Genomic DNA, 24,083 nt, shown 5'->3' with positions numbered 1-24,083 from the left:
TAGCGGCCAAACGGTGCAATCAATCGAATCATGGGGGGATAGTTTTGGAAAGCCTGAAATCTGCTCTATTTCTTGTTTTCTATAAAATTTTGACGTAACTTGTCAAATAAGGGAGTAATTTAGGGTCAAAACAACGCGTGTCAAAAAATATGTGATTTCATGGTGAAGGAACTTTGACGCCTTCTAGCGGCCAAACGGTGCAATCAATCGAATCATGGGGGGATAGTTTTGGAAAGCCTGAAATCTGCCCTATTTCTTGTTTTCTATAATATTTTGACGTAACTTGTCAAATAAGGGAGTAATTTAGGGTCAAAACAACGTATGTCAAAAAATATGTTATTTTATGGTGAAGGAAATTTGACGCGTTCTAGCGGCCAAACGGTGCAATCAATCGAATCATGGGGGGATAGTTTTGGAAAGCCTGAAATCTGCTCTATTTCTTGTTTTCTATGACATTTTGACGTATCTTGTCAAGTAAGGGAGCAATTTAGGGTCAAAACAACGTGTGTCAAAAAATATGTGATTTCATGGTGAAGGAACTTTGACGCCTTTTAGCGGCCAAACGGTGCAATCAATCGAATCATGGGGGGATAGTTTTGGAAAGCCTGAAATCTGCTCTATTTCTTGTTTTCTATGACATTTTGACGTAACTTGTCAAATAAGGGAGTAATTTAGGGTCAAAACAACGAGTGTCACAAAATATGTGATTTTATGGTGAAGGAACTTTGACGCCTTCTAGCGGCCAAACGGTGCAATCAATCGAATCATGGGGGGATAGTTTTGGAAAGCCTGAAATCTGCTCTATTTTTTGTTTTCTATAACATTTTGACGTATCTTGTCAAATAAGGGAGTAATTTAGGGTCGAAACAACGTGTGTCAAAAACTATGTGATTTTATGGTGAAGGAACTTTGACGCCTTCTAGCGTCTAAATATTGTGTAAAATTTTCATGAAATTCCCTCATTAATCTTGGAAGTTCCAGGAGCTATAACCAAGTGACTGAAATACTTAAAGTATAGGTCTTTTAAAGTAAAACTCAAAATTTCTGATGTAAAATTCAGTCTTTATTTTTCGAAAAAAAAACTACTTAGAAAATACATACTTTGGTTGATAACAATGTAAAACAAAAAGCATAATATATTATGAAATGAGTGCTGGTGTGAGTATAAAATGATAACTTAAATAAATGAAACTTATACAGGCTTCTAGCGCAAATTATACAGGGTAAAACATTTGTTCAAACCTGTATATATTAGGATGATATTTAATTTTTTGCAAATTTGGTAGACTAGCATACGACACTCTATAATGCACCTTCATCTCTATAACAATACAAAGCAAGGCACTCTTGGTCAAGATCTATTTCGGTTGATTTGAAAATTAAATAAAAAATACTTAAACCTAACCACAAAATTACTGACAATTAAACTCATCTCCAGCGGCTTCCTCTTCCGCTTCGTACTCGTCATCAGCGGTGGCTTCTTGGTACTGCTGGTACTCGGAAACCAGGTCGTTCATGTTGGATTCAGCCTCAGTGAACTCCATTTCGTCCATGCCTTCCCCAGTGTACCAATGGAGGAAAGCTTTTCTTCTGAACATGGCTGCGAATTGCTCGGAGATTCTTTTAAACAATTCCTGTATGGCTGTTGTATTGCCTACAATACAAAACAGGTTCAGATGTGTGTCTTTAAAAGCATAGAAACACACAAACCTATAAACGTGGATGACATCTTCAAACCAACTGGAGGAATATCGCAAACAGCCGTTTTGACATTGTTAGGTATCCATTCGACAAAGTAACTGCTGTTTTTGTTCTGTACAGCCAACATCTGCTCGTCTACCTCTTTCATTGACATCCTGCCTGTTTAAACCAATCATAGATATAAGAAAAACAGGATGAAATATGTGACAGTACCTCTAAAAACTGCAGCCACAGTTAGGTACCGTCCATGTCGAGGATCGCAGGCGGCCATCATGTTTTTAGCATCAAACATTTGCTGGGTCAGTTCCGGTACTGTCAAAGCGCGGTACTGTTGATTTCCACGTGACGTCAAAGGTGCAAATCCTGGCATAAAGAAGTGTAACCTGGGGAATGGTACCATGTTTACCGCTAGTTTTCTGAGATCTGCGTTCAACTGTCCTGGGAATCTTTAAAAAAAAAAAATTTGTTGACAAACCTAGTAAAATGGAGTTGGGGATATTACCTTAGACATGTGGTCACACCAGACATGGTTAAAGACACTAAATGGTTCAAGTCGCTGTAACTAGGGTTGGGTACCTTAAGGGTTCTGAAGCAAATGTCGTAGAGGGCTTCGTTATCGATACAGTAAGTCTCGTCGGTGTTTTCTACTAGTTGATGTACTGACAAGGTGGCGTTGTAGGGTTCCACCACAGTGTCCGACACTTTAGGACTGGGCATCACCGAGTAGGTGTTCATTATCCTGTCCGGGTACTCTTCCCTTATTTTGGAAATCAATAAGGTGCCCATACCTGAACCGGTACCACCACCAAGAGAATGTGTCAGCTGGAAGCCTGATGGTCAAGCAAAATTGTAATTATTCATTTTTGTGGACTTGAAAACTGTGTACCTTGAAGACAGTCACAATTTTCAGCTTCCTTTCTTACGACATCCAAGACAGCGTCGACGAGTTCAGCCCCTTCGGTGTAGTGCCCTTTTGCCCAGTTATTTCCGGCTCCCGATTGGCCAAAAACGAAATTGTCTGGACGGAACAGTTTGCCATAGCGTCCAGAACGCACCGCGTCCATTGTGCCTGGCTCCAAGTCCAGCAGAATCGCTCTCGGGACATATTTTCCCCCGCTTGTACTTGAAGCCACTACAATTTCAATAAAATCCGTTTAGTCACCTCAAATAAGCCAATTTAGGCGGTGAATTTCTTTAATGGTACCGTGGTACCACTTACCTCTTGTATAAAAGCTACTAATTGTTAATAAAGGGGGCTATCAAAGAAAATTATCAGGAATTTAAATGAAAGGACGGCGCGTTAACCCGACTTGACATCCAGTAATTTTTCTTAATTTGGTATCGCATGCGGTTTTATGGGCTGAATTTTAAACAGTTAAAAATGCTTTAAAACCCACACAAACTTAGTCTGATGATGATTTATACGAATACAGAAACGCCTGAATGGTGGAATCAATAAGTCATAACCAACTTTTTGAAAATTACCTTCGTTTTGATTAGTGTGCTAGTTAAGTTTGCATATTTCAAAGAGCCCTTAAAAAATGTAATTTTTTATTTTTGAAAGTGCTTAGTTTATCTAATTTAAAGTCTTTTGATATAACTATGCATTTTGATGTGCATTGGAACCTTCCTGGAGCAAAATAAAAAATTGCCAAAATTGCACTTTTTACAAAAACTGACATTTTTCCATTTTTGAATGATTGTAACTTTTTTATTTGATCTCTTACAGATTTCATTCAAACGCCATTAGAAAAAGGATAAAAAAACTACAAAATGAGCCAAAACTGTCCTCTCTAGCTCTTGATGTTACCGAGATATCGAATTTCAAAAAGTAGTAAAAAAAGACCCCTAATACCCCCCCATTCTTTCAATTTTTTTGAAAAATGGAAAATTTTAAAGTGAATTTTTTTGTACTTATTTCACTTAATTTAAGGTCCTTTGATATAAATATGCCCTTTGCTAGGCATTGGAACCTTCCTGGAGCAAAATAAAAAATTGCCAAAATTGCACTTTTTACAAAAACTGACATTTTTCCATTTTTGAATGATTGTAACTTTTTTATTTCATCTCTTACAGATTTCACTCAAACGCCATTAGAAAAAGGATAAAAAAAACTACAAAATGAGCCAAAACTGGCCTCTCTAGCTCTTGATGTTACCGAGATATCGAATTTCAAAAAGTAGTAAAAAAAGACCCCTAATACCCCCCCATTCTTTCAATTTTTTTGAAAAATGGAAAATTTTAAAGTGAATTTTTTTGTACTTATTTCACTTAATTTAAGGTCCTTTGATATAAATATGCCCTTTGCTAGGCATTGGAACCTTCCTGGAGCAAAATAAAAAATTGCCAAAATTGCACTTTTTACAAAAACTGACATTTTTCCATTTTTGAATGATTGTAACTTTTTTATTTGATCTCTTACAGATTTCACTCAAACGCCATTAGAAAAAGGATAAAAAAAACTACAAAATGAGCCAAAACTGGCCTCTCTAGCTCTTCATGTTACCGAGATATTGAATTTCGAAAAGTAGTAAAAAAAGACCCCTAATACCCCCCCCATTCTTTAAATTTTTTTGAAAAATGGAAAATTTTAAAGTGCTTTTTTTGTACTTATTTCACTTAATTTAAGGTCCTTTGATATAGATATGCCCTTTGATGTGCATTGGAATCTTCCTGGAGCAAAATAAAATATTGCCAAAATTGCACTTTTTGCAAAAACTGAAATTTTTTCATTTTTGAATGATTGTAACTTTTTTATTTGAACTCCTATAGATTTCAATCAAACGCCATTAGAAAAAGGATAAAAAAAACTACAAAATGAGCCAAAACTGGCCTCTCTAGCTCTTGATGTTACCGAGATATCGAATTTCAAAAAGTAGTAAAAAAAGACCCCTAATACCCCCCCATTCTTTCAATTTTTTTGAAAAATGGAAAATTTTAAAGTGCTTTTTTTGTACTTATTTTACTTAATTTAAGGTCCTTTGATATAAATATGCCCTTTGATGTGCATTGGAACCTTCCTGGAGCAAAATAAAAAATTGCCAAAATTGCACTTTTTACAAAAACTGAAATTTTTTCATTTTTAAATGATTGTAACTTTTTTATTTGATCTCTTACAGATTTCACTCAAACACCATTAGAAAAAGGATAAAAAAAACTACAAAATGAGCCAAAACTGGCCTCTCTAGCTCTTCACGTTACCGAGATATTGAATTTCAAAAAGTAGTAAAAAAAGACCCCTAATACCCCCCCATTCTTTAAATTTTTTTGAAAAATGGAAAATTTTAAAGTGCTTTTTTTGTACTTATTTCACTTAATTTAAGGTCCTTTGATATAAATATGCCGTTTGATGTGCATTGGAACTTTCCTGGAGCAAAATAAAAAATTGCCAAAATTGCACTTTTTACAAAAACTGACATTTTTCCATTTTTGAATGATTGTAACTTTTTTATTTGATCTCTTACAGATTTCACTCAAACGCCATTAGAAAAAGGATAAACAAAACTACAAAATGAGCCAAAACTGGCCTTTCTAGCTCTTCATGTTACCGAGATTCAAAATTTCACTTTTTTATCAAAAATGGCATTTTTCCCATTTTCTAAAGGTTTAAACATGAAAATGATGCTTGCTCATAATAACCATCAAAATTTTATGACTTTATTAACACTGGACAAGTCTTAATACCTTGGAATGTGGTTAACTGTCTCAATTAGTTCAAATGAAAACCTTAAATTAATATATTTAATCTAGTTCTTTGAACTCGAATACTTTTGTCTCCATGTCATTAACTGTACAATGCCCCTAGGACTTCCTATATGTATGTAAACATGGTGATTTCACGTTTAAATCCACTTTTATGATCCAGTAGAGCACTTTCGAACAATTACCAGTGCCACTTAAGCTACTTTTTAAACAGACAAAAAGAGATACCATACAAAAATAGACGGCTCAAATTTAAAAAACACTGAACCAAACCAGATGGCTCGATGATTGGTAACCCAACACCGGACATAAAGAAGTCTTAAGATTGTTAACCAGGTGGTTTTTTTGGTATTAAAATTAGATCAAACGACTTTCAAGTATTATTATCTGGAACCATAAGTTTCGTTGAAAGCATCGGTTTTAGACATATTTACTTACCAGTTGCTTCATTGTAATATACGTTGATTCTTTCCAGTTGTAAATCGCTGTCGCCTGTGTAAATTCCACTGGGGTCTATGCCATGTTCTTCGGAGATTACTTCCCAAAACTGGAAAAATGGATAATAGGTAAAAATTACAAAACACTAGTCAATTACGAAGGCGTAGAAGGGCAAAAAACATTTTTTTTCTTATATTCCGACTTCAAACTCAGAATTTACATTGTCACATTGCAAAAGCTCTTCAAACCAAATTAGACAAAATTTTTCAGTTTGGCAACATTGCAAACATTCTTCGAAGCAAATTAGTGAAATTTGTTAACTTTAGCAACATTGCAAGAAATTAGTCAGTTTGGTTACATTACAAACACTCTTCGAATCAAAATTGTAGAATTTGTCAGTTTGATAACATTGCAAGGACACTTTTGAACCAAATTACCAAATTTTGTCAGGTAGGCAACATTGCAAACAGTCTTCGATCTAAATTAGGAGAGTTTGTTAATTTGGCAACATTGCAAGCAAACACACTTTAAAGAAATTAGTTGAACTTGTCAGTTTGGACAAATTGGAAACACTCTTCAAACCAAAAATGTAGAATTTGTCAGTTTGATAACATTGCATATACTCTTCAAACCAAATTAGTAAAATTAGTCAGTTTGGCAACATTGCAAACACTCTTTGTTCTTAATTAGTAGAATTTGTCAGTTTGACAACATTGCAACTAAATTCCGAGTTTGAAGTTGGAATTTAGTTAATTTCTGAGTTTGAAGTAAAAATTTAAGAAAAATAACGTCTGTGGCCCTTTTAAGCCTTCGTAGTCAATACGGTTTAGAAGAAACATTCTGTATACAGTGTACATTTTTGAATTTTTTATAAACTATTTTGATCAAAAAGTTAGATTGGCGAGAGAAAACGGCTCACGTGATCTAATTACTGCAAGCTATTTAAGAGTCACATGATACACTGGATGTTGATGAAAAGGTTTGTAACAATTACCGCACGACATTAATGTTTGTGGTTGGTAAAAAAATGCAAGTATTAGCATATAAAAATGCTTAACCAGAAAATATTTAGTATATTTTTATTAATTTAAATATAAGGGATATATAGAAAAATAGAGTTCTATCGTTTTGGTCGCCATTTTGACTTCACAAGCATCTTTATATTTTAGAAAAATCATTGTCAAGCATTGTTCTTATCTGGAAGGGGAAATTTCTCTCTATTGTTACAGTCACTTGAATTTTGTATTATGTTTTCAGGTTATTGGTTAGGAAATTTGATTAGGATTCCAAAAATGTACTTAAAACTGTAATTTTCTCACTCCAAGTGGGTTTTACAAGGGGTTTTGTCCCCGATTGTCCTATCAAACTGTGTTTCTGGTAGTTCAAACTTTGACACCGCTTTTCTCCCTGACTGTACCAAATTTTGTAGTGTTTTTTTAGGTTATTGGATGGGAAACTTGATGAGGATTTCAAAACTGTACTTAAAACTGTCATTTTCTCACTTCAAGTGGGTTTTACAAGGGGTTTTGTCCCTGACTGTCCTATTAAACTGTGTTTCTGGTAGTTCAAACTTTGACACCGCTTTTCTCCCTGACTGTACCAAATTTTTTAGTGTTTTTTCAGGTTATTGGTTAGGAAATTTGATGAGGATTCCAAAAATGTACTTAAAACTGTAATTTTCTCACTCCAAGTGGGTTTTACAAGGGGTTTTGCCCCTGACTGTCCTATCAAACTGGGTGTCTGGTAGTTCAAACTTTGACACCGCTTTTCTCCTTGACTGTACCAAATTTTGTAGTGTTTTTTCAGGTTATTGGTTAGGAAATTTGATGAGGATTCCAAAAATGTACTTAAAATGGTCATTTTCTCACTCCAAGTGGGTTTTACAAAGGGTTTTGTCCCTGACTGTCTTATCAAACTGTGTTTCTGGTAGTTCAAACTTTGACACCGCTTTTCTCCCTGACTGTACCAAATTTTGTAGTGTTTTTTCAGGTTATTAGTTAGGAAATTTGATGAGGATTCCAAAAATGTACTTAAAATGGTCATTTTCTCACTCCAAGTGGGTTTTACAAAGGGTTTTGTCCCTGACTGTCTTATCAAACTGTGTTTCTGGCAGTTCAAACTTTGACACCGCTTTTCTCCTTGACTGTACCAAATTTTGTAGTGTTTTTTTAGGTTATTGGATGGGAAATTTGATGAGGATTTCAAAACTGTACTTAAAACTGTAATTTTCTCACTTCAAGTGGGTTTTACAAGGGGTTTTGTCCCTGACTGTCCTATCAAACTGTGTTTCTGGTAGTTCAAACTTTGACACCGCTTTTCTCCCTGACTGTACCAAATTTTTTAGTGTTTTTTCAGGTTATTGGTTAGGAAATTTGATGAGGATTCCAAAAATGTACTTAAAACGGTCATTTTCTCACTCCAAATGGGTTCTACAAGGGGTTTTGTCCCTTGACTGTCCTATCAAACTGGGTGTCTGGTAGTTCAAACTTTGACACCGCTTTTCTCCCTGACTGTACCAAATTTTGTATTATGTTTTCAGGTTATTGGTTAGGAAATTTGATGAGGATTCAAAAAATGTACTTAAAACTGTCATTTTCTCACTCCAAGTGGGTTTTAAAAAGGATTTTGTCCCTAACTGTCCTATCAAACTGGGTTTCTGGTAGTTCAAACTGTGACACCGCTTTTCTCTCTGATTGTACCAAATTTTGTCGTGTTTTTTCAGGTTAATGGATAGGAAATTTAATGAGGATTTCAAAAATGTACTTAAAACTGTCATTTTCTCACTCCAAGTCGGTTTTAGTAGGGGTTTTGTGCCTGACTGTCTTATCAAACTGTGTTTCTGGCAGTTCAAACTTTGACACCGCTTTTCTCCCTGACTGTACCAAATTTTGTAGTGTTTTTTCAGGTTATTGGTTAGGAAATTTGATGAGGATTCCAAAAATATACTTAAAACGGTCATTTTCTCACTCCAAGTGGGTTTTACAAAGGGTTTTGTCCCTGACTGTCCAATCAAACTGGGTTTCTGGTAGTTCAAACTTTGACACCGCTTTTCTCTTTGATTGTACCAAATTTTGTAGTGTTTTTTCAGGTTATTGGATGGGAAATTTGATGAGGATTCCAAAAATGTACTTAAAACTGTCATTTTCTCACTCCAAGTGAATGTTACAATGGGTTTTGTCTCTGACTGTCCTATCAAACTGGGTTTTTGGTAGTTCAGACTTTGACACTGCTTTTCTCCCTGACTGTACCAAATTTTTGGTTCAAAAGTGTCAAAATTTTTGTTTTTTCATAATGGCTGCCCAAATGTTCAAAGCCTACTATATCGAAAATAGAAAAATCGCCATTTTGCACTTGGTAAGTCTCACAAGGACATCAATAGGTACATCATTGAAAAGGCCTTTTAAAGCACTTTCCGAAAATTTAAAAATCTAAGATGGCGCCCATAAGATTTTCCAAAGTTGTCATGCATAACTTCGAAACAAGTGCCGATAAAAAATTTCTAATTACACCATCGTATTCTACGTCAAAAAGTGCCCTAATAATGTAACATTTTTAAAAACATTTTTATCTTCGTTAGGGACCTATAAGGCAAAGTTAAAAATGCAGTGTTTCACGTTTTCCCGAAAAACTGCAAATGATAATCTAATTTCAAAACCGGGTATGAATATGGCATTGAATTCCCTAAAACTTTTCCCATTTAACCGATCCTGTATCTCTTACGATAACGGATATCCCCATACATGCATCACCAATTTGGACCACACTGTATAAATTAAACACAAAATGGTAGTATAAGAAAAATAAATTGGACCTAAATCTTTGACCACTAATTTTTGCTAGTAATTACAGTTAATTAATCAAATCTAGAGTATAACTGAACTCATCATCACCGCTACGACGATGATTACTAGACTGGAACACTTAAAATCAAGCTGATTATTACAAGTGCATAAAAACGAGACCAATCCAATTTAATTGGGCTGTTAATCATTAATCTAAGGTGCTTAACCGGAGAGTTAACCACCCATATAGTGACTTTAAAAAAAAAAAAAAAAGAAAGTAGTATTTTTAAGAAAATACACGTGTTTGAGCAAGACCACCCAAGTGTTTCATAAAAATAAATTAGACAGAAATAGATGCAAAAGTTATCTTTGCTAGGAAGTGGGATTTTATCAATTTCCGTTTAAAACACCAACTCATAAATTTCAATATTGGAGATATGTTCTATATGTTTGTTGAGTCGAGTTACTCATTTTTATTGTTATTTCATTAAAAAGCTGACGTTTCGGTGGAAAATCTACCACCGTCTTCAGAGAGTCTAAAAAAGAAAGAACACAACGGCAGAACACAGAAAACAACAACTTAATAAATATTAAACCTGATAATGTTCAATTTGGAACTCTGAGAAGGGTTTTGTCAATAAAAATTGACATAAATTTTGACTTTTGTCATTCCAATAGGAAAGGTTACCTATCTATTGTTGTAGTGAAAGGTGGGTTTTATAATGAAAACAAAATTACAAGAAATTTCAGTTTTGTTTGATATGACCAAGTGTTATCTCCTTCTCTAGAATATTTAACCAGGTTTGGTCAATATTAATAGAGGATGTAGCAATACAGGAGCCATAATTTAATCTAATATATGCATTTTCTTTTATTTTACGTCTTTTTGAAAAAGTTTCTTTGTCTATGATACTACATTCATTCCATTTGACTCTATGATCATTATCAAACGCGTGTTGGCATATATTAGATTTGTGAAAGTCTCCAGTTCTTAAATAATTTTGTTCTTTAATACGTTTTTTTAAAGGCCTGGAGGTTTCACCAATATAAAATTGATTGCATTCGCAAGGAATTTTATATATCACGTTTCTTGTAGATTCATTTTCATTGTGAGGTTTTGTTTTAGTTAAGTGTGATCTTAATGTGTTTTGAGTTCTAAATATTGTTCTGATGTTATATTTTTTGGCTATTCGTTTGATTTTGTCAGAAATACCTGGAATGTAAGGAATAAAAAGGTTAGTAAAAGGTAAAATTTGATTTTGATTTCCAGATTGTTTTGGATGTTCTAAATCCGTAAAACACTTATTAATAAATGTTTCAGGATAGTCATTTTCGTTTAGAACATTTTTAATGAATATTTTTGTTTTATTAAATTGTTCATTATTGCAAATAATTTTGGCTCTATCAAATAAACTTTTTACAATACCTTTTTTTTGCGGGTGTGGGTTGGTTTTCTGTATACTTTTGTTTCAAATTTGTTTATATCTTTTTTGATTAGAATGTCTAAGAATGGAAGTTCGTTATTTTGTTCAGTTTCTGTTGTAAATTTGATTGTGGGTTCTGTTAAGTTTATGTGAGTTAGAAATTGTTTGAGATGATCATTACCGAATGGATATATTGAGAAAACATCATCAATATATCTCCACCAGATTGTTGGTTTATAATTAAAATTATTAGTATTATTTTCTTCGAAATGTTCCATAAAAATATTACTTAATATTGGAGACAATGGAGAACCCATTGCCATCCCAGAATTTTGTTGGTAATAATCATCTCCATATTGGAAGAATGTTGTTTTAACACAAATTGTTAAAAGTTCTAAAATAGTGTTTACGCTTAAGCTTGTACGTTCCCCAAGACTTGAATCATTTTGCAATTTAGATCTAACAATTGAAAAAAAATAAATAAATAAAAAATAATTTTAAAAAAACCAATATGTCGTCTGGTTGATTTGAAATGGCTGAAAGTTCACTACCAAAGCGATGACGCAAAAAAAAATATCTAATTTATTGAGACTGTGTGACCGCTGAAACAATGAATTTGAATTTGTCATGAAATCGATTGTTTTCTATAATTAACTGGGTAATGAAAGAACCACGAAACACTCAAGCGGTTTTCCGAATTCTTGTTAGCGCGTTTCACTTTTATTGGTTCATTAAAGAAAGAAAAAAAACCCTGGGAGCTCGAATGCAATTTCTAAATTGGAAAATGTGCTCATAGAAAACTTCTAGGTCAATAGTTCCATAGGTTGAGTTTTCACGAAAATTTAGCAGGAATACAATGTTTAAGCGATATTGTGATTTTCCTTATTTTTACCTGGATAACTCCAAAAAGTAGTTCAAGTTGATACTTAATACATTTTTGTTTGATTTTGAAAAAAGTAGATTGTGGTAATTTTTTCTGAGATGAAAAACTAGAGTCAACTTTGACGACCTCTAGGGCCCAAACAACGTCACGTGATAGCCTTATTTATTAGCTTTCTTTTGTCATGTGGTGTGTTTATACAGAATGTTTCAAATAAGCAAGTTATGGACGATTTTTTGGAAAAGTGCACGAAATTTGGACTTAAATTTATGTTTTTTAGGCCTAATTTTGGAAGGAATTTTGCTTAATCAAAGTGACCTTTTTCTACTAATTTTAAACTAGAGGACACGAATCTGACGTCTATTTTGACTATCTAGCACGGTTTCGGAAATGATTTTGAAATTATGACAATTTTGACAGTTTTTAGGGCGTGGTACCAGTAAAAAATTACATTTTGGATAAATGACACTCCACGTCACTTTTTTACCTTTAACCTAAGCAACCTTGACAATGAAAGACGATTTTCAAAATTTTATTTTTTTTGTAAAAAGTGCCAAAATTGCACTTTTTGCAAAATTGACATTTTTTCAATTTTTGAATAATTGTAACTTTTTTATTTGAACTCCTATAGATTTCTTTCAAACACCATTAGAAAAAGGATAAACAAAACTACAAAATGAGTCAAAACTGGCCTCTCTAGCTCTTCACGTTACCGAGATATTGAATTTCAAAAAGTAGTAAAAAAAGCACTCAAATACCCCCCCATTCCTTCAATTTTTTTGAAAAATTAAAAATTTTAAAGTGCTTTTTTTGTACTTATTTCACTTAATTTAAGGTCCTTTGGTATAAATATACCGTTTGCTGTGCATTGGAACCCTCCTGGAGCAAAATAAAAAATTGCCAAAATTGCACTTTTTGCAAAATTAACATTTTTCCAATTTTTGAACGATTGTAACTTTTTTATTTGAACTCTAATAGATTTCATTCAAACGCCATTAGAAAAAGGATAATAAAGACTACAAAATGAGTCAAAACTAGCCTCTCTAGCTCTTCACGTTACCGAGATATTGAATTTCAAAAAGTAGTAAATAAATACTCCTAATACCCCCCCATTCCTTCAATTTTTTTGAAAAATTAAAAATTTTTAAGTGTTTTTTTTGTACTTATTTCACTTAATTTACGATCCTTTGGTATAAATATCCCCTTTGCGGTGCATTGAAACCCTCCTGGAGCAAAATAAAAAATTGCCAAAATTGCACTTTTTGCAAAAACTGCCATTTTTTCATTTTTGCAACTTTTTTATTTGAACTCGTAGACTTGTGACCAATCACTGTAGCTTAGTAGCATTTTTTAATGGTCACGTGATCGAAAAAGCAGGACCGGACTTGGCAAAAAACCTGAAAACATTTTCAAAAGAACTTTTGATTACTGAAATATAACAACACATATTTACTGTTGTTATTTTACTAACGAAACAGAACCTATAAACTGTCAGATGTCACGTGATTTGTAATGTTTCTAAAGTACATTGCGGTCACATGATATGAAGACAGCATTGAAATAACATACACGTCCCTGGTTGGGTTCTTTTAAAGGATCGCGGACCTGGTGGAAGGTTTATTAATAGTGCCCACGAAGACGTCGTTCGTCGCCAACCCAAAAATATTTGAGATTCTGTCTCCGAGCCACATGGAAATAGCATCTTCAACGGCTATTTCCGGTATGTTGGAGACCAGAAATAACAAGAAAAAATCCTGGTTATTTATGGGTACTTAACACGTCCCCGGGGACTTTGGTTAATCACTTTTATGCAGCTGAATTATTCCAGAAGTGGCTTAAATTATCTGATATTTCAAGCACCATGCGTGTAAAACTCAATTCGTGACTAAAACAATAAATTGATGATTATAAAATGAATAATCGAATTCTTGTGGATCCAGCACTAGGAAATCAGAGACACGATAAGCATTTACGATTATACAAAAGTCTAGTTCGTTGGCATTAATTCATCAGTTATTATTACCCAGAAACAGATTAGAGAACTTATACACACTGAATGATAAATTTGTTTTGTTTTTTCTTTTGACCTACCAGCATAACGGAATTTAATCACGTGACATATCAAAAAACAACCGCCATACAAGATAAAACCGTAAAAGGGTGAGTCACTGACCCTTTTGACACTCCCATATAAGACAAATGACGTCATTACAAGGGGTTTTACGTAAAACGAATTACCTATATCTAAAAATCAATAGATTTATGGTTTATTGAGGCTATTAAGTATCAATAATAAAGTGAAATATGCATTGTTTTATTGCTGATTAATGCTGTAAATTGACACTGGTGCTTTTGTGGTGTCAATAGTACTGCAAATGTCTAGAAATGTCTTTAAATACAAGAAAACTTGTCAAAGACAGAGGCAAAGTGAGTCAAAATTACTCTATATTCTAAATTTTTAAACAACTCAAAATTACAAAATTGTCAAAACACATTTTGACAGACAGGGACAAAATTGCTTGTCAAACCCACTTGGAGTGAGAAAATGACAGTTTTAAGTACATTTTTGGAATCCTCATCAAATTTCCTATCCAATAACCTGAAAAAACACTACAAAATTTGGTACAGTCAGGGAGAAAAGCGATGTCAAAGTTTGAACTACCAGAAACCCAGTTTGATAGGACAGTCAGGGACAAAACCCCTTGTAAAACCCACTTGGAGTGAGAAAATGACAGTTTTAAGCACATTTTTGGAATCCTCATGAAATTTCCTATCCAATAACCTGAAAAAACACTACAAAATTTGGTACAGTCAGGGAGAAAAGCGATGTCAAAATTTGAACTACCAGAAACCCAGTTTGATAGGACACTCAGGGACAAAACCCCTTGCAAAACCCACTTGGAGTGAGAAAATGAGAGTTTTAAGTACATTTTTGGAATCCTCATCAAATTTCCTATCCAATAACCTGAAAAAACACTACAAAATTTGGTACAGTCAGGGAGAAAAGCGATGTCAAAGTTTGAACTACCAGAAACCCAGTTTGATAGGACAGTCAGGGACAAAACCCCTTGTAAAACCCACTTGGAGTGAGAAAATGACAGTTTTAAGCACATTTTTGGAATCCTCATGAAATTTCCTATCCAATAACCTGAAAAAACATTACAGAATTTGGTACAGTCAAGGAGAAAAGCGGTGTCAAAATTTGAACAGCTAGAAACACTTTGAAACAACAGTTAGGGACAAAATCGCTTGTAAAATGCACTTGGAGTGACCGAATCATGTTTTTCAGTATATTTTTGGAATCCTCATCAAATTTCCTATCCATTAACCTGAAAAAACACTACAAAATTTGGTACAGTCAGGGGGAAAAGTGATGTCAAAGTTTGAACTACCAGAAACCCAGTTTGATAGGACAGTCAGGGACAAAACCCCTTGCAAAACCCACTTGGAGTGAGAAAATAAAAGTTTTAAGTACATTTTTGGAATCCTCATCAAATTTCCTATCCAATAACCTGAAAAAAACACCACAAAATTTGGTACAGTCAGGGAGAAAAGCGGTGTCAAAATTTGAACTACCAGAAACCCAGTTTGATAGGACAGTCAGGGACAAAACCCCTTGCAAAACCCACTTGGAGTGAGAAAATGACAGTTTTAAGTAAATTTTTGGAATTCTAATCAAATTTCCTATCCAATAACCTGAAAAAAGACTACAAAATTTGGTACAGTCAGGGAGAAAAGCGATGTCAAAATTTGAACTACTAGAAACCCAGTTTGATAGGACAGTCAGGGACAAAACGCCTTGCAAAACCCACTTGGAGTGAGAAAATGACAGTTTTAAGTACATTTTTGGAATCCTCATCAAATTTCCTTTCCAATAACCTGAAAAAACACTACAAAATTTGGTACAGTCAGGGGGAAAAGCGATGTCAAAGTTTGAACTACCAGAAACCCAGTTTGATAGGACAGTCAGGGACAAAACCCCTTGCAAAACCCACTTGGAGTGAGAAAATAAAAGTTTTAAGTACATTTTTGGAATCCTCATCAAATTTCCTATCCAATAACCTGAAAAAACACTACAAAATTTGGTACAGTCAGTGAGAAAGGCGGTGTCAAAGTTTGAACTACCAGAAACACATTATTTGTAATTTTACTGGTAATTTATCCCCACAAAAATTTTCACAGTACTCAAAAGTCAGAAGGTTTAAATAATGAACTTTCTTCAGATCTTAAAAGATACCAAAAAATTTAAAACAACGGATGTCATTATGGTTCAAATTTGCTTGAGATAAATCACCGTCACCATGGATTTTGCTATAAGACCTAAAAGTGGTAGCAAAGAAAAATTGACCATAATGACCTTATTTTTGTTTCAAACTAATTAAGAAATTACACTTTTCACAGCCAAATACAACTAAAAAACATAAAATTTTCTCAAACATTTGCTTGCATGTGAATAAGCTGCTGACAAATCCTTTCTAAGTCGGTTAATAAAACCGAAAGGCGCAGTATTTGCGAATTACTTGAAAATATGATAAGGATGATGACAATGCGAATGCTATTTTTAATGTTAAAAACCAGAAAACCGTTATTGCTTTTTATTTATCAATAATATGACAATAATTGCGTGCGATATGCATATAACACCAGGCAGATGTGATAATGTTAACGGTTACTCTTTATCATAATTTATGAGTAATTATATGAATACTTTTATGATTAATTTATCAAGAATTGTTTGTATTAACAGTAACGCGTATAAAAATAGAAAAATTAGACTTATAAAATCTAGAATGTTCACCCTTATAATATATGGGACAAAAGCACACAGGAGGAACGTTACCGGTCTTTTTATAAAGCTATTGTCAATGAGATTAGGGTACAGAAAAGCTGGCTACCAGATGTTAACTGCCAGAATTATGATATAAATTGAATAAACAAATTATAAAATTAAAATATTTTTAAATTAACACTTACCTTAGCTCCTACTTGATTTCCACATTGGCCGGCTTGTAAATGAACAATTTCCCTCATGTTGTAGATGATCAAGTTGATGAACTGAACTGTCAACTTCGAAGGCTGGAAGCTCACTGTGTAGAGCTGGAGATTGTCGTCCTCGAAGCGTGCTATGGGGATTCCACCCAGGTCGCAACTTCTGCGCTGTTGCCGTCACCGCTCCCGTTCCCCCAAATTTGACAATCCCGAGAAAAATTACCCTTCTTCGAATGTCTTGTAGGCCGTAAACGTGCCAAATAAATTATCTTTGCAATGTTGAAAAATATGCGTACACGTTAATGGTTTTATGTCGGAAAACGGCGGGGTTGAGAGGGGGATGGTCTGAAAATAAACCTGCTCGGTTAAGTGATATAAAACAAGAAACATGGGCGTTTTTGGGTCCCTTTTTAGATATTTATTTTTAAATCTTCAACGTTTAGTTGCATACACAAAGAGTCACTTTAGGTATCGGAAATAAACAAATCTGGAAATCCAGGGGTTCTTTCGTTTATTTTGTGTTTGATTAGGCTGAAAATAAATAAAGACATTTCGGTGATTTGTTTTGGAATCACAATAATTAAGTATAGTTAGTTAGTTACTACTACTATAAACAAATCACTCCTGGATAATCAAATATGAACTATTTAGTAAAAAATGCTGTAACTGTAACTGGCGCCCTCTAGGAGTTACAAACTTTCATTACAATCAAACGAATACAAAATTTGAATTTTTGACCCCCAAAAATCGTCGAAAAAAAACTGAATTTGAACACTCTGTATATGTATACTAAATAGTAAATTTCTTAGTTCTCTATTTTTATATATTATTTGTTTGACATTTTTGACAGTTGCCATAGCATCCTAAGACACTTATCACGTGGACAGTGACGTCACAACTGTTAAAATACGCACCGTAAAGCTATAAAGTGCATCTTCTTTTTCGGTAGTGGAAATCAAGAGTTTTGACTTGAAACTTTATACTTTTACGTTCTGTGTAGGGAATCACAGAAGCATATTTTTTGACACTCGTTACTTTGACCCTAAATTACTCCTTTATTTGACAAGTTACGTCAAAATGTCATAGAAAACAAAAGATAGATCAGATTTCAAGGTTTCCAAAAATATCCCCACATGAGTTGATTGATAACATCGTTTGGCCGCTAGAGGGCGTCAAATTTCCTTTACCATAATATCACATATTATATTGTAAATATTTTTTAGTCAGATTTCATGTATTTCTTAATCCGGCCGAGTTCCTGCAAAGGAAATAGTTAAAATGTTAAATTTTAGGTCTAACTCTGTTAGTTTTTGAGATATCAGAAAACCGACTGCACCAGCGTCTTTTCCCGGAAATTTTAACATAAAATGACACCGAGACGTCAACTGTAACTTGACAAATAAAAAAGTTGTATTTTTTGACAGTTCGAGGCCGCCATTTTGAATTTTCTGTCAAAATATTGACATGCATCTCATTTTAAAGGAAATTTCACGTAGTTTCAAGAAATTAGAGACAAAATGGCGTTCCAGGCCGCCATTTTGAAATTTTTGTCAAAATATTGACTTGCACCTCATTTTAAAGAAAATTTCACGTAGTTTCTAGAAATGACAGATAAAACGGCTTTCCAAGCCGCCATTTTGAATTTTCTGTCAAAATATTGACTTGCACCTCATTTTGAAGGAAATATCACGTAATTTCAATAAATGACGGACAAAATGGCGTTCCAGGCCGCCATTTTGAAATTTTTGTCAAAATATTGACTTGCACCTCATTTTAAAGAAAATTTCACGTAGTTTCTAGAAATGACAGTCAAAATGGCTTTCGAGGCCGCCATTTTGAATTTTTTGTCAAAATATTAACTTGCACCTCATTTTAAAGAAAATTTCACGTAGTTTCAATAAATGACAGACAAAAATGGCGTTCCAAGCCGCCATTTTGAATTTTTTGTCAAAATATTGACTTGCACCTCATTTTAAAGAAAATTTCACGTAGTTTCTAGAAATGACAGACAAAATGACGTCGCAAGCCGCCATTTTGAATTTTTTGTCAAAGTATTGACTTGCACTTCATTTTAAAGAAAATTTCACGTAGTTTCAATAAATGACAGACAAAATGGCGTTCCAGGCCGCGATTTTGAATTTTTTGTCAAAATATTGACTTGCACCTCATTTTGAAGGAAATATCACGTAATTTCAATAAATGACGGACAAAATGGCGTTCCAGGCCGCCATTTTGAAATTTTTGTCAAAATATTGACTTGCACTTCATTTTAAAGAAAATTTCACGTAGTTTCAATAAATGACAGACAAAATGGCGTTCCAGGCCGCGATTTTGAATTTTTTGTCAAAATATTGACTTGCACCTCATTTTAAAGAAAATTTCACGTAGTTTCTAGAAATGACAGACAAAACGGCTTTCCAAGCCGCCATTTTGAATTTTCTGTCAAAATATTGACTTGCACCTCATTTTGAAGGAAATATCACGTAGTTTCAATAAATGACAGACAAAATGGCGTTCCAGGCCGCCATTTTGAATTTTATATCAAAATATTGAGTTGCACCTCCTTTTAAAGAAAATTTCACGTAGTTTCTAGAAATAACAAACAAAATGGCGTCGCAGGCTGCTTTTTTGCTCAATATCTCAGGAACGTTTCAGGTTAGAGGTCTGAAATTTTACCTCAAATGCACTTCGATGGAATACAACTTTTACCTTCTATACACTTTTTTGGTACCAGGCACGGTTTGACTTTAAAAAATTAAAAACTGGAATTGTCAAGAAATTTCAAGTAAAAATTTTTTATTTACAAAATTTACCTTAACTGCCTAAATACCTCCAAGTACAAAAATGTAAAAAACGAATTATTTTAGAATTATCAGACTTTCCAATTTTTCGGGAAGATTTTCTGGAAAAATGTCCATAAATTAGTTACGTACGGCCATCTAACGGTCTTTCAGTGTATTGCCATTAAAACTAATAAAATTTTACTACAACGCTGCCATCTAGTTTCACATTTCTAATTTTAATATGTATTTGACAATAATATAGTTACAGAAAACTGTAACAGTGGTACATTTTTGTACTTTACCACTTTGTTGAGGTAACTGTATTATTTCAGAATAGTACCTATGTAGTTCCATTTTTGAGCTACAGATGACGCCTGTTAGTTTACCTCAGGCATTTTCTCTACTATTCAATTTGTCTGAAGAATTTGTCGTTAAAAAGTGCATAATAAAATCAATCCAGTATTATTTACTTAACATTATTGTAAACAAAAATAAACATTTTTTCTTCCCCAAAAACCCTGAAACTTTTTAACCTTCACCTTGCGGTATTTGTCTACAGTCTGAAAATTCAGACTGATAAAAAAAGCAAATAACACCACCTATATGCAATAGGCATAGAGTTTCTTCACATTTTTTTATTTATTTTATAAAAAAAAACGGAAGAGTTTATCAAACTTAAAAAAAAATTACTGATTATTTGTAGTGCTTGTTGGACTGATGATTATAAGGAGATTATGAGCACAAAACTGGGATTTCTATTATTTGTTTAGTTAGTTTATGTTTAGTCTTGAGCTGATTTGTGATAATTTGGTGAAGGTGTAGCATGTATAAGTTTAAATGAATTATTTAAAAAAATGAATTTAATGCTTAAATGGCCAAATTAAGAAAAGTTGCTAAAATGAGAAAATTTTGAACTGTGAAAACCGAGAAAAAAATTGAAAAGTGTCAAGTTAGACAATAATTATAGAGAAACTAAAAGTGTAAATACAAAAATCAAAATAATTTATTTTGTTAATAGCAATTTTCTTCACTCTATTTACTTTACTTTTACTTTTCGTTTGGGGACTCTCTCTCTCTCTCCCGTTATTTTAAATAAGACACGTAGGGTATATTTTTAAATCACGTGGTAGTTCTAAGTTAGGGCTATTCACTGACCTAAATATTGCACTACATACTTTCACCATTTTCGAGTTATTTAGCAAATTTCTCAAATCGGTTGAAATTTGAACACCCTGTAACTCGGTTATTTTTTGGAGTTCAGGGAGGTTGAACAACTCAGATTAACCATCTTGAGCTCCTCTTTGCAGTGGTGTTGACCGAGAAATTCTATCAGAAAAATTGCATACAGGGTGATCAAAAACAATCAATCACCTAATTTTACCCACGACCCACGTGGAGAGAGAAAATTGCGGTTTTAGGCACATTTTTGGAATCTTCATTAAATTTCCTATTCAATAACCTAAAAAAAAAAATTCCAAAATTTAGTACAGTCAGGGGAAAAAAAATTGAATTGCCAGAGAGACAGATTTAAATACAGTCAGGGACAAAATCGCCTGTAAAACCCACTTGGAGGAAGAAACTGACTGTTTTAAGCAAATTTTTGGAATCCTCATTACATTTCCTATTTAATGAGATAAAAAAACACTACAAAATGGAGTACAGTCAGAGAGAAAAGCGATGTCAAAATTTGAACTGCCAAAAAGACAGTTTGAACGAACAGTCAGGCACAAAATTGTCTGTAAAACCTACTTTTAGTGACCAAATCTTGTTTTCAAGCACATTTTTGGAATCTTCCTTAAAATTTCCTATTTAATAACCTAAAAAATCACTACAAAATTTGGTACATTCAGAAAGAACAGCGGTGTCAAAATTTGAACTGCCAAAAAGACAGTTTGATAGGACAGTCAGGGACAAAATTGTCTGTAAAATCCACTTTTAGTGACCGAATCACGTTTTCAAGCACATTTTTGGAATCTTCATTAAATTTACTATTTAATGACATAAAAAACACTACAAAATGGAGTCCAATCAGAGAGAAAAGCAGTGTCAAACCTGGAACTGTCAAAAACACAGTTTGAAAGGACAGTCAGGGACAAAATTGTCTGTAAAATCCACTTTTAGTAACCGAATCACGTTTTCAAGCACATTTTTGGAATCTCCATTAAATTTACTATTTAATGACATAAAAAACACTACAAAATGGAGTCCAATCAGAGAGAAAAGCGGTGTCAAACCTGGAACTGCCAAAAACACAGTTTGAAAGGACAGTCAGGCACAAAATTGTCTGTAAAATCCACTTTTAGTGACCGAATCACGTTTTCAAGCACATTTTTGGAATCTTCATTAAATATACTATTTAATGACATAAAAAACAATACAAAATGGAGTCCAATTAGAGAGAAAAGCGGTGTCAAACCTGGAACTGCCAAAAACACAGTTTGAAAGGACAGTCAGGGACAAAATTGTCTTAAAATCCACGTTTAGTGACCGAATCACGTTTTCAAGCACATTTTTGGAATTTTCATGAAATTTCCTATTTAATGACATAAAAAACGCTACAAAATGGAGTCCAATCAGAGAGAAAAGCGGTGTCAAACCTGGAACTGTCAAAAACACAGTTTGAAAGGACAGTCAGGGACAAAATTGTCTGTAAAATCCACTTTTAGTGACCGAATCACGTTTTCAAGCACATTTTTGGAATCTTCATTAAATTTCCTATTTAATGACATAAGAAACGCTACAAAATGGAGTCCAATCAGAGAGAAAAGCGGTGTCAAACCTGGAACTGCCAAAAACACAGTTTGAAAGGACAGTCAGGGACAAAATTGTCTGTAAAACCCACTTTTCATGACCGAATCACGTTTTCAAGCACATTTTTGGAATCTTCATTAAATTTACTATTCAATGGCATAAAAAACACTACAAAATGGAGTCCAATCAGAGAGAAAAGTCACAAATTACAAAAACAAGTTGATTGATCAGTGATGATTTCAATGACACTCAAACTCTCATCGATTTCAAAGAAATCCAAAGGTGTATTCTTCCGATACGCTTCGATTGTAGGCTGAATCATTAACTGTAAACAATATAAAGGTCAATCTACTGTAATCCTGTTATTTATCTACGATTGCGATCCATATAAGGATTTCGCTGTTTTAACTGTCACTGGAGCCAATCGTAAAAAATTACTTTGATCTGTTTATTGACGATGCCGTTTTCCTGAAACTTTTCCCACATTTATTAGTAGCAGTGTACGCATTTACGCTTAAAATCAAGGAAAAAATGTTATAGTATCAGTTTGGACTATTCAATAATACAGAGCTAATTAAAGACGCAAAAAAATCAATAGGGGTTAGAATAGGTCAGAGATTCGTCCAGTTTGAACTGGAACTGGCCACTTCCAATCAACTGATATTCGACTGTGATCTTTGATTGTTTTCAATGAACAACTTTTGATCCTTTCTGGCAAATTAAGCCTGAAATGCACCGACAAAGTGGTTGTTGTGCTTAAAATACACCTTTGTTTACCTTATTTTGCACTTTTAATGCGCTTTGCAAATATTAAAAAAAAAGATAAGTGGGCAGTAATATTTTTTCTATCGTTCATTCACTTTGGAGTTTGTTCAACTCGAGTTTGCTGTTTCCTTTATCCGATTTTCTTAAAATCCGTCACTAAATTGGCCAATCATAAAGCAAAACAGTGATGGTTATATTATTTATTGGTAAATTTATGCAATTTGTTTGATTTGCGGGTTGTTGACTTTTCGGTCATGTTTTGCAACTATTGATGTTTTTATTTCAAGTATTATCAATCTTTTCCAGTTTAGAAAATGTAAGCAACTTTACTATTAGTAATTCTCTGAAAATAACGCTAATTATTTGCGACAATTGATTTTTTAATTTTCATCACAACATCACTTTCCAGGTCGCTATTTTGAATTTCATCCGTCAATTTGTGTGATTGGTTACTCCACCGCCCTCTATACTAGAAAGCCTAAAATGTCTCTTTTAATGGCGGCGTTAGCGGCCTTTAAAGTTGTGAGTGAAAAATCAAATTTGTTTTCCATGCGATAACTCCTTAACTAACAAAATCTGCTAAAACTCTCTATTAAGGATCTTAAAGAGAATTTCACGTGCTACACATCTGTCAAAACTAGACCTTAATAACTGTCAAAATGGCGGAATTACGAGCTGTCAAAATTAAGATAACAAAATTAGGGTTTTTCTTGCGATGACGCTCTAGTTATGATTGGCGATTACTCCCTAATTGTTAGCATTTGCTAAAATTTTCTAACAAGGGATTTAAAGAGGAATTCACGGGCTACACAATGGTCAAAACTAGACCTTAATAACTGTCAAAATGGCGGAATTACGAGCTGTCAAA

At 33.6% G+C, this 24,083-nt stretch overlaps 1 protein-coding gene across 1 annotated transcript; it reads right to left on the bottom strand.

The window, feature by feature from the left end:
* Positions 1-1,041: 1,041 nt before the first annotated feature.
* Positions 1,042-17,061, bottom strand: betaTub60D (beta-Tubulin at 60D). The gene is made up of 7 exons (XM_081979524.1): positions 16,902-17,061; positions 5,842-5,950; positions 2,588-2,833; positions 2,204-2,531; positions 1,915-2,147; positions 1,711-1,860; positions 1,042-1,654 (listed from the first exon to the last, which is right to left on the bottom strand). The coding sequence occupies exons 1-7, from the start codon at positions 16,956-16,958 to the stop codon at positions 1,413-1,415; spliced, it is 1,365 nt and encodes a 454-aa protein (XP_081835650.1). The 5' UTR covers positions 16,959-17,061; the 3' UTR covers positions 1,042-1,412.
* Positions 17,062-24,083: the final 7,022 nt, after the last annotated feature.

This window comes from Ips typographus, linkage group LG5, assembly GCF_016097725.1.
Source record: "Ips typographus isolate SLU linkage group LG5, UJ_Ityp_2.0, whole genome shotgun sequence".
Classification (NCBI taxonomy): Eukaryota; Metazoa; Arthropoda; class Insecta; order Coleoptera; family Curculionidae; genus Ips; species Ips typographus.
The sequence above is the reverse complement of the archived record's forward strand: the minus strand, read 5'-3'. Positions and strand labels throughout refer to the sequence as shown.

Bases quoted from the DNA above. Each gene is read 5' to 3' on its own strand.
- betaTub60D (XM_081979524.1), bottom strand. From the start codon at position 16,958: ATGAGGGAAATTGTTCATTTACAAGCCGGCCAATGTGGAAATCAAGTA. The intron at 2,532-2,587 runs GTACACAGTTTT...CTTGACCATCAG, and splicing joins AAATTGTGACTGTCTTCAAG to GCTTCCAGCTGACACATTCT. The intron at 1,861-1,914 runs GTACTGTCACAT...TGGTTTAAACAG, and splicing joins TGTGGCTGCAGTTTTTAGAG to GCAGGATGTCAATGAAAGAG.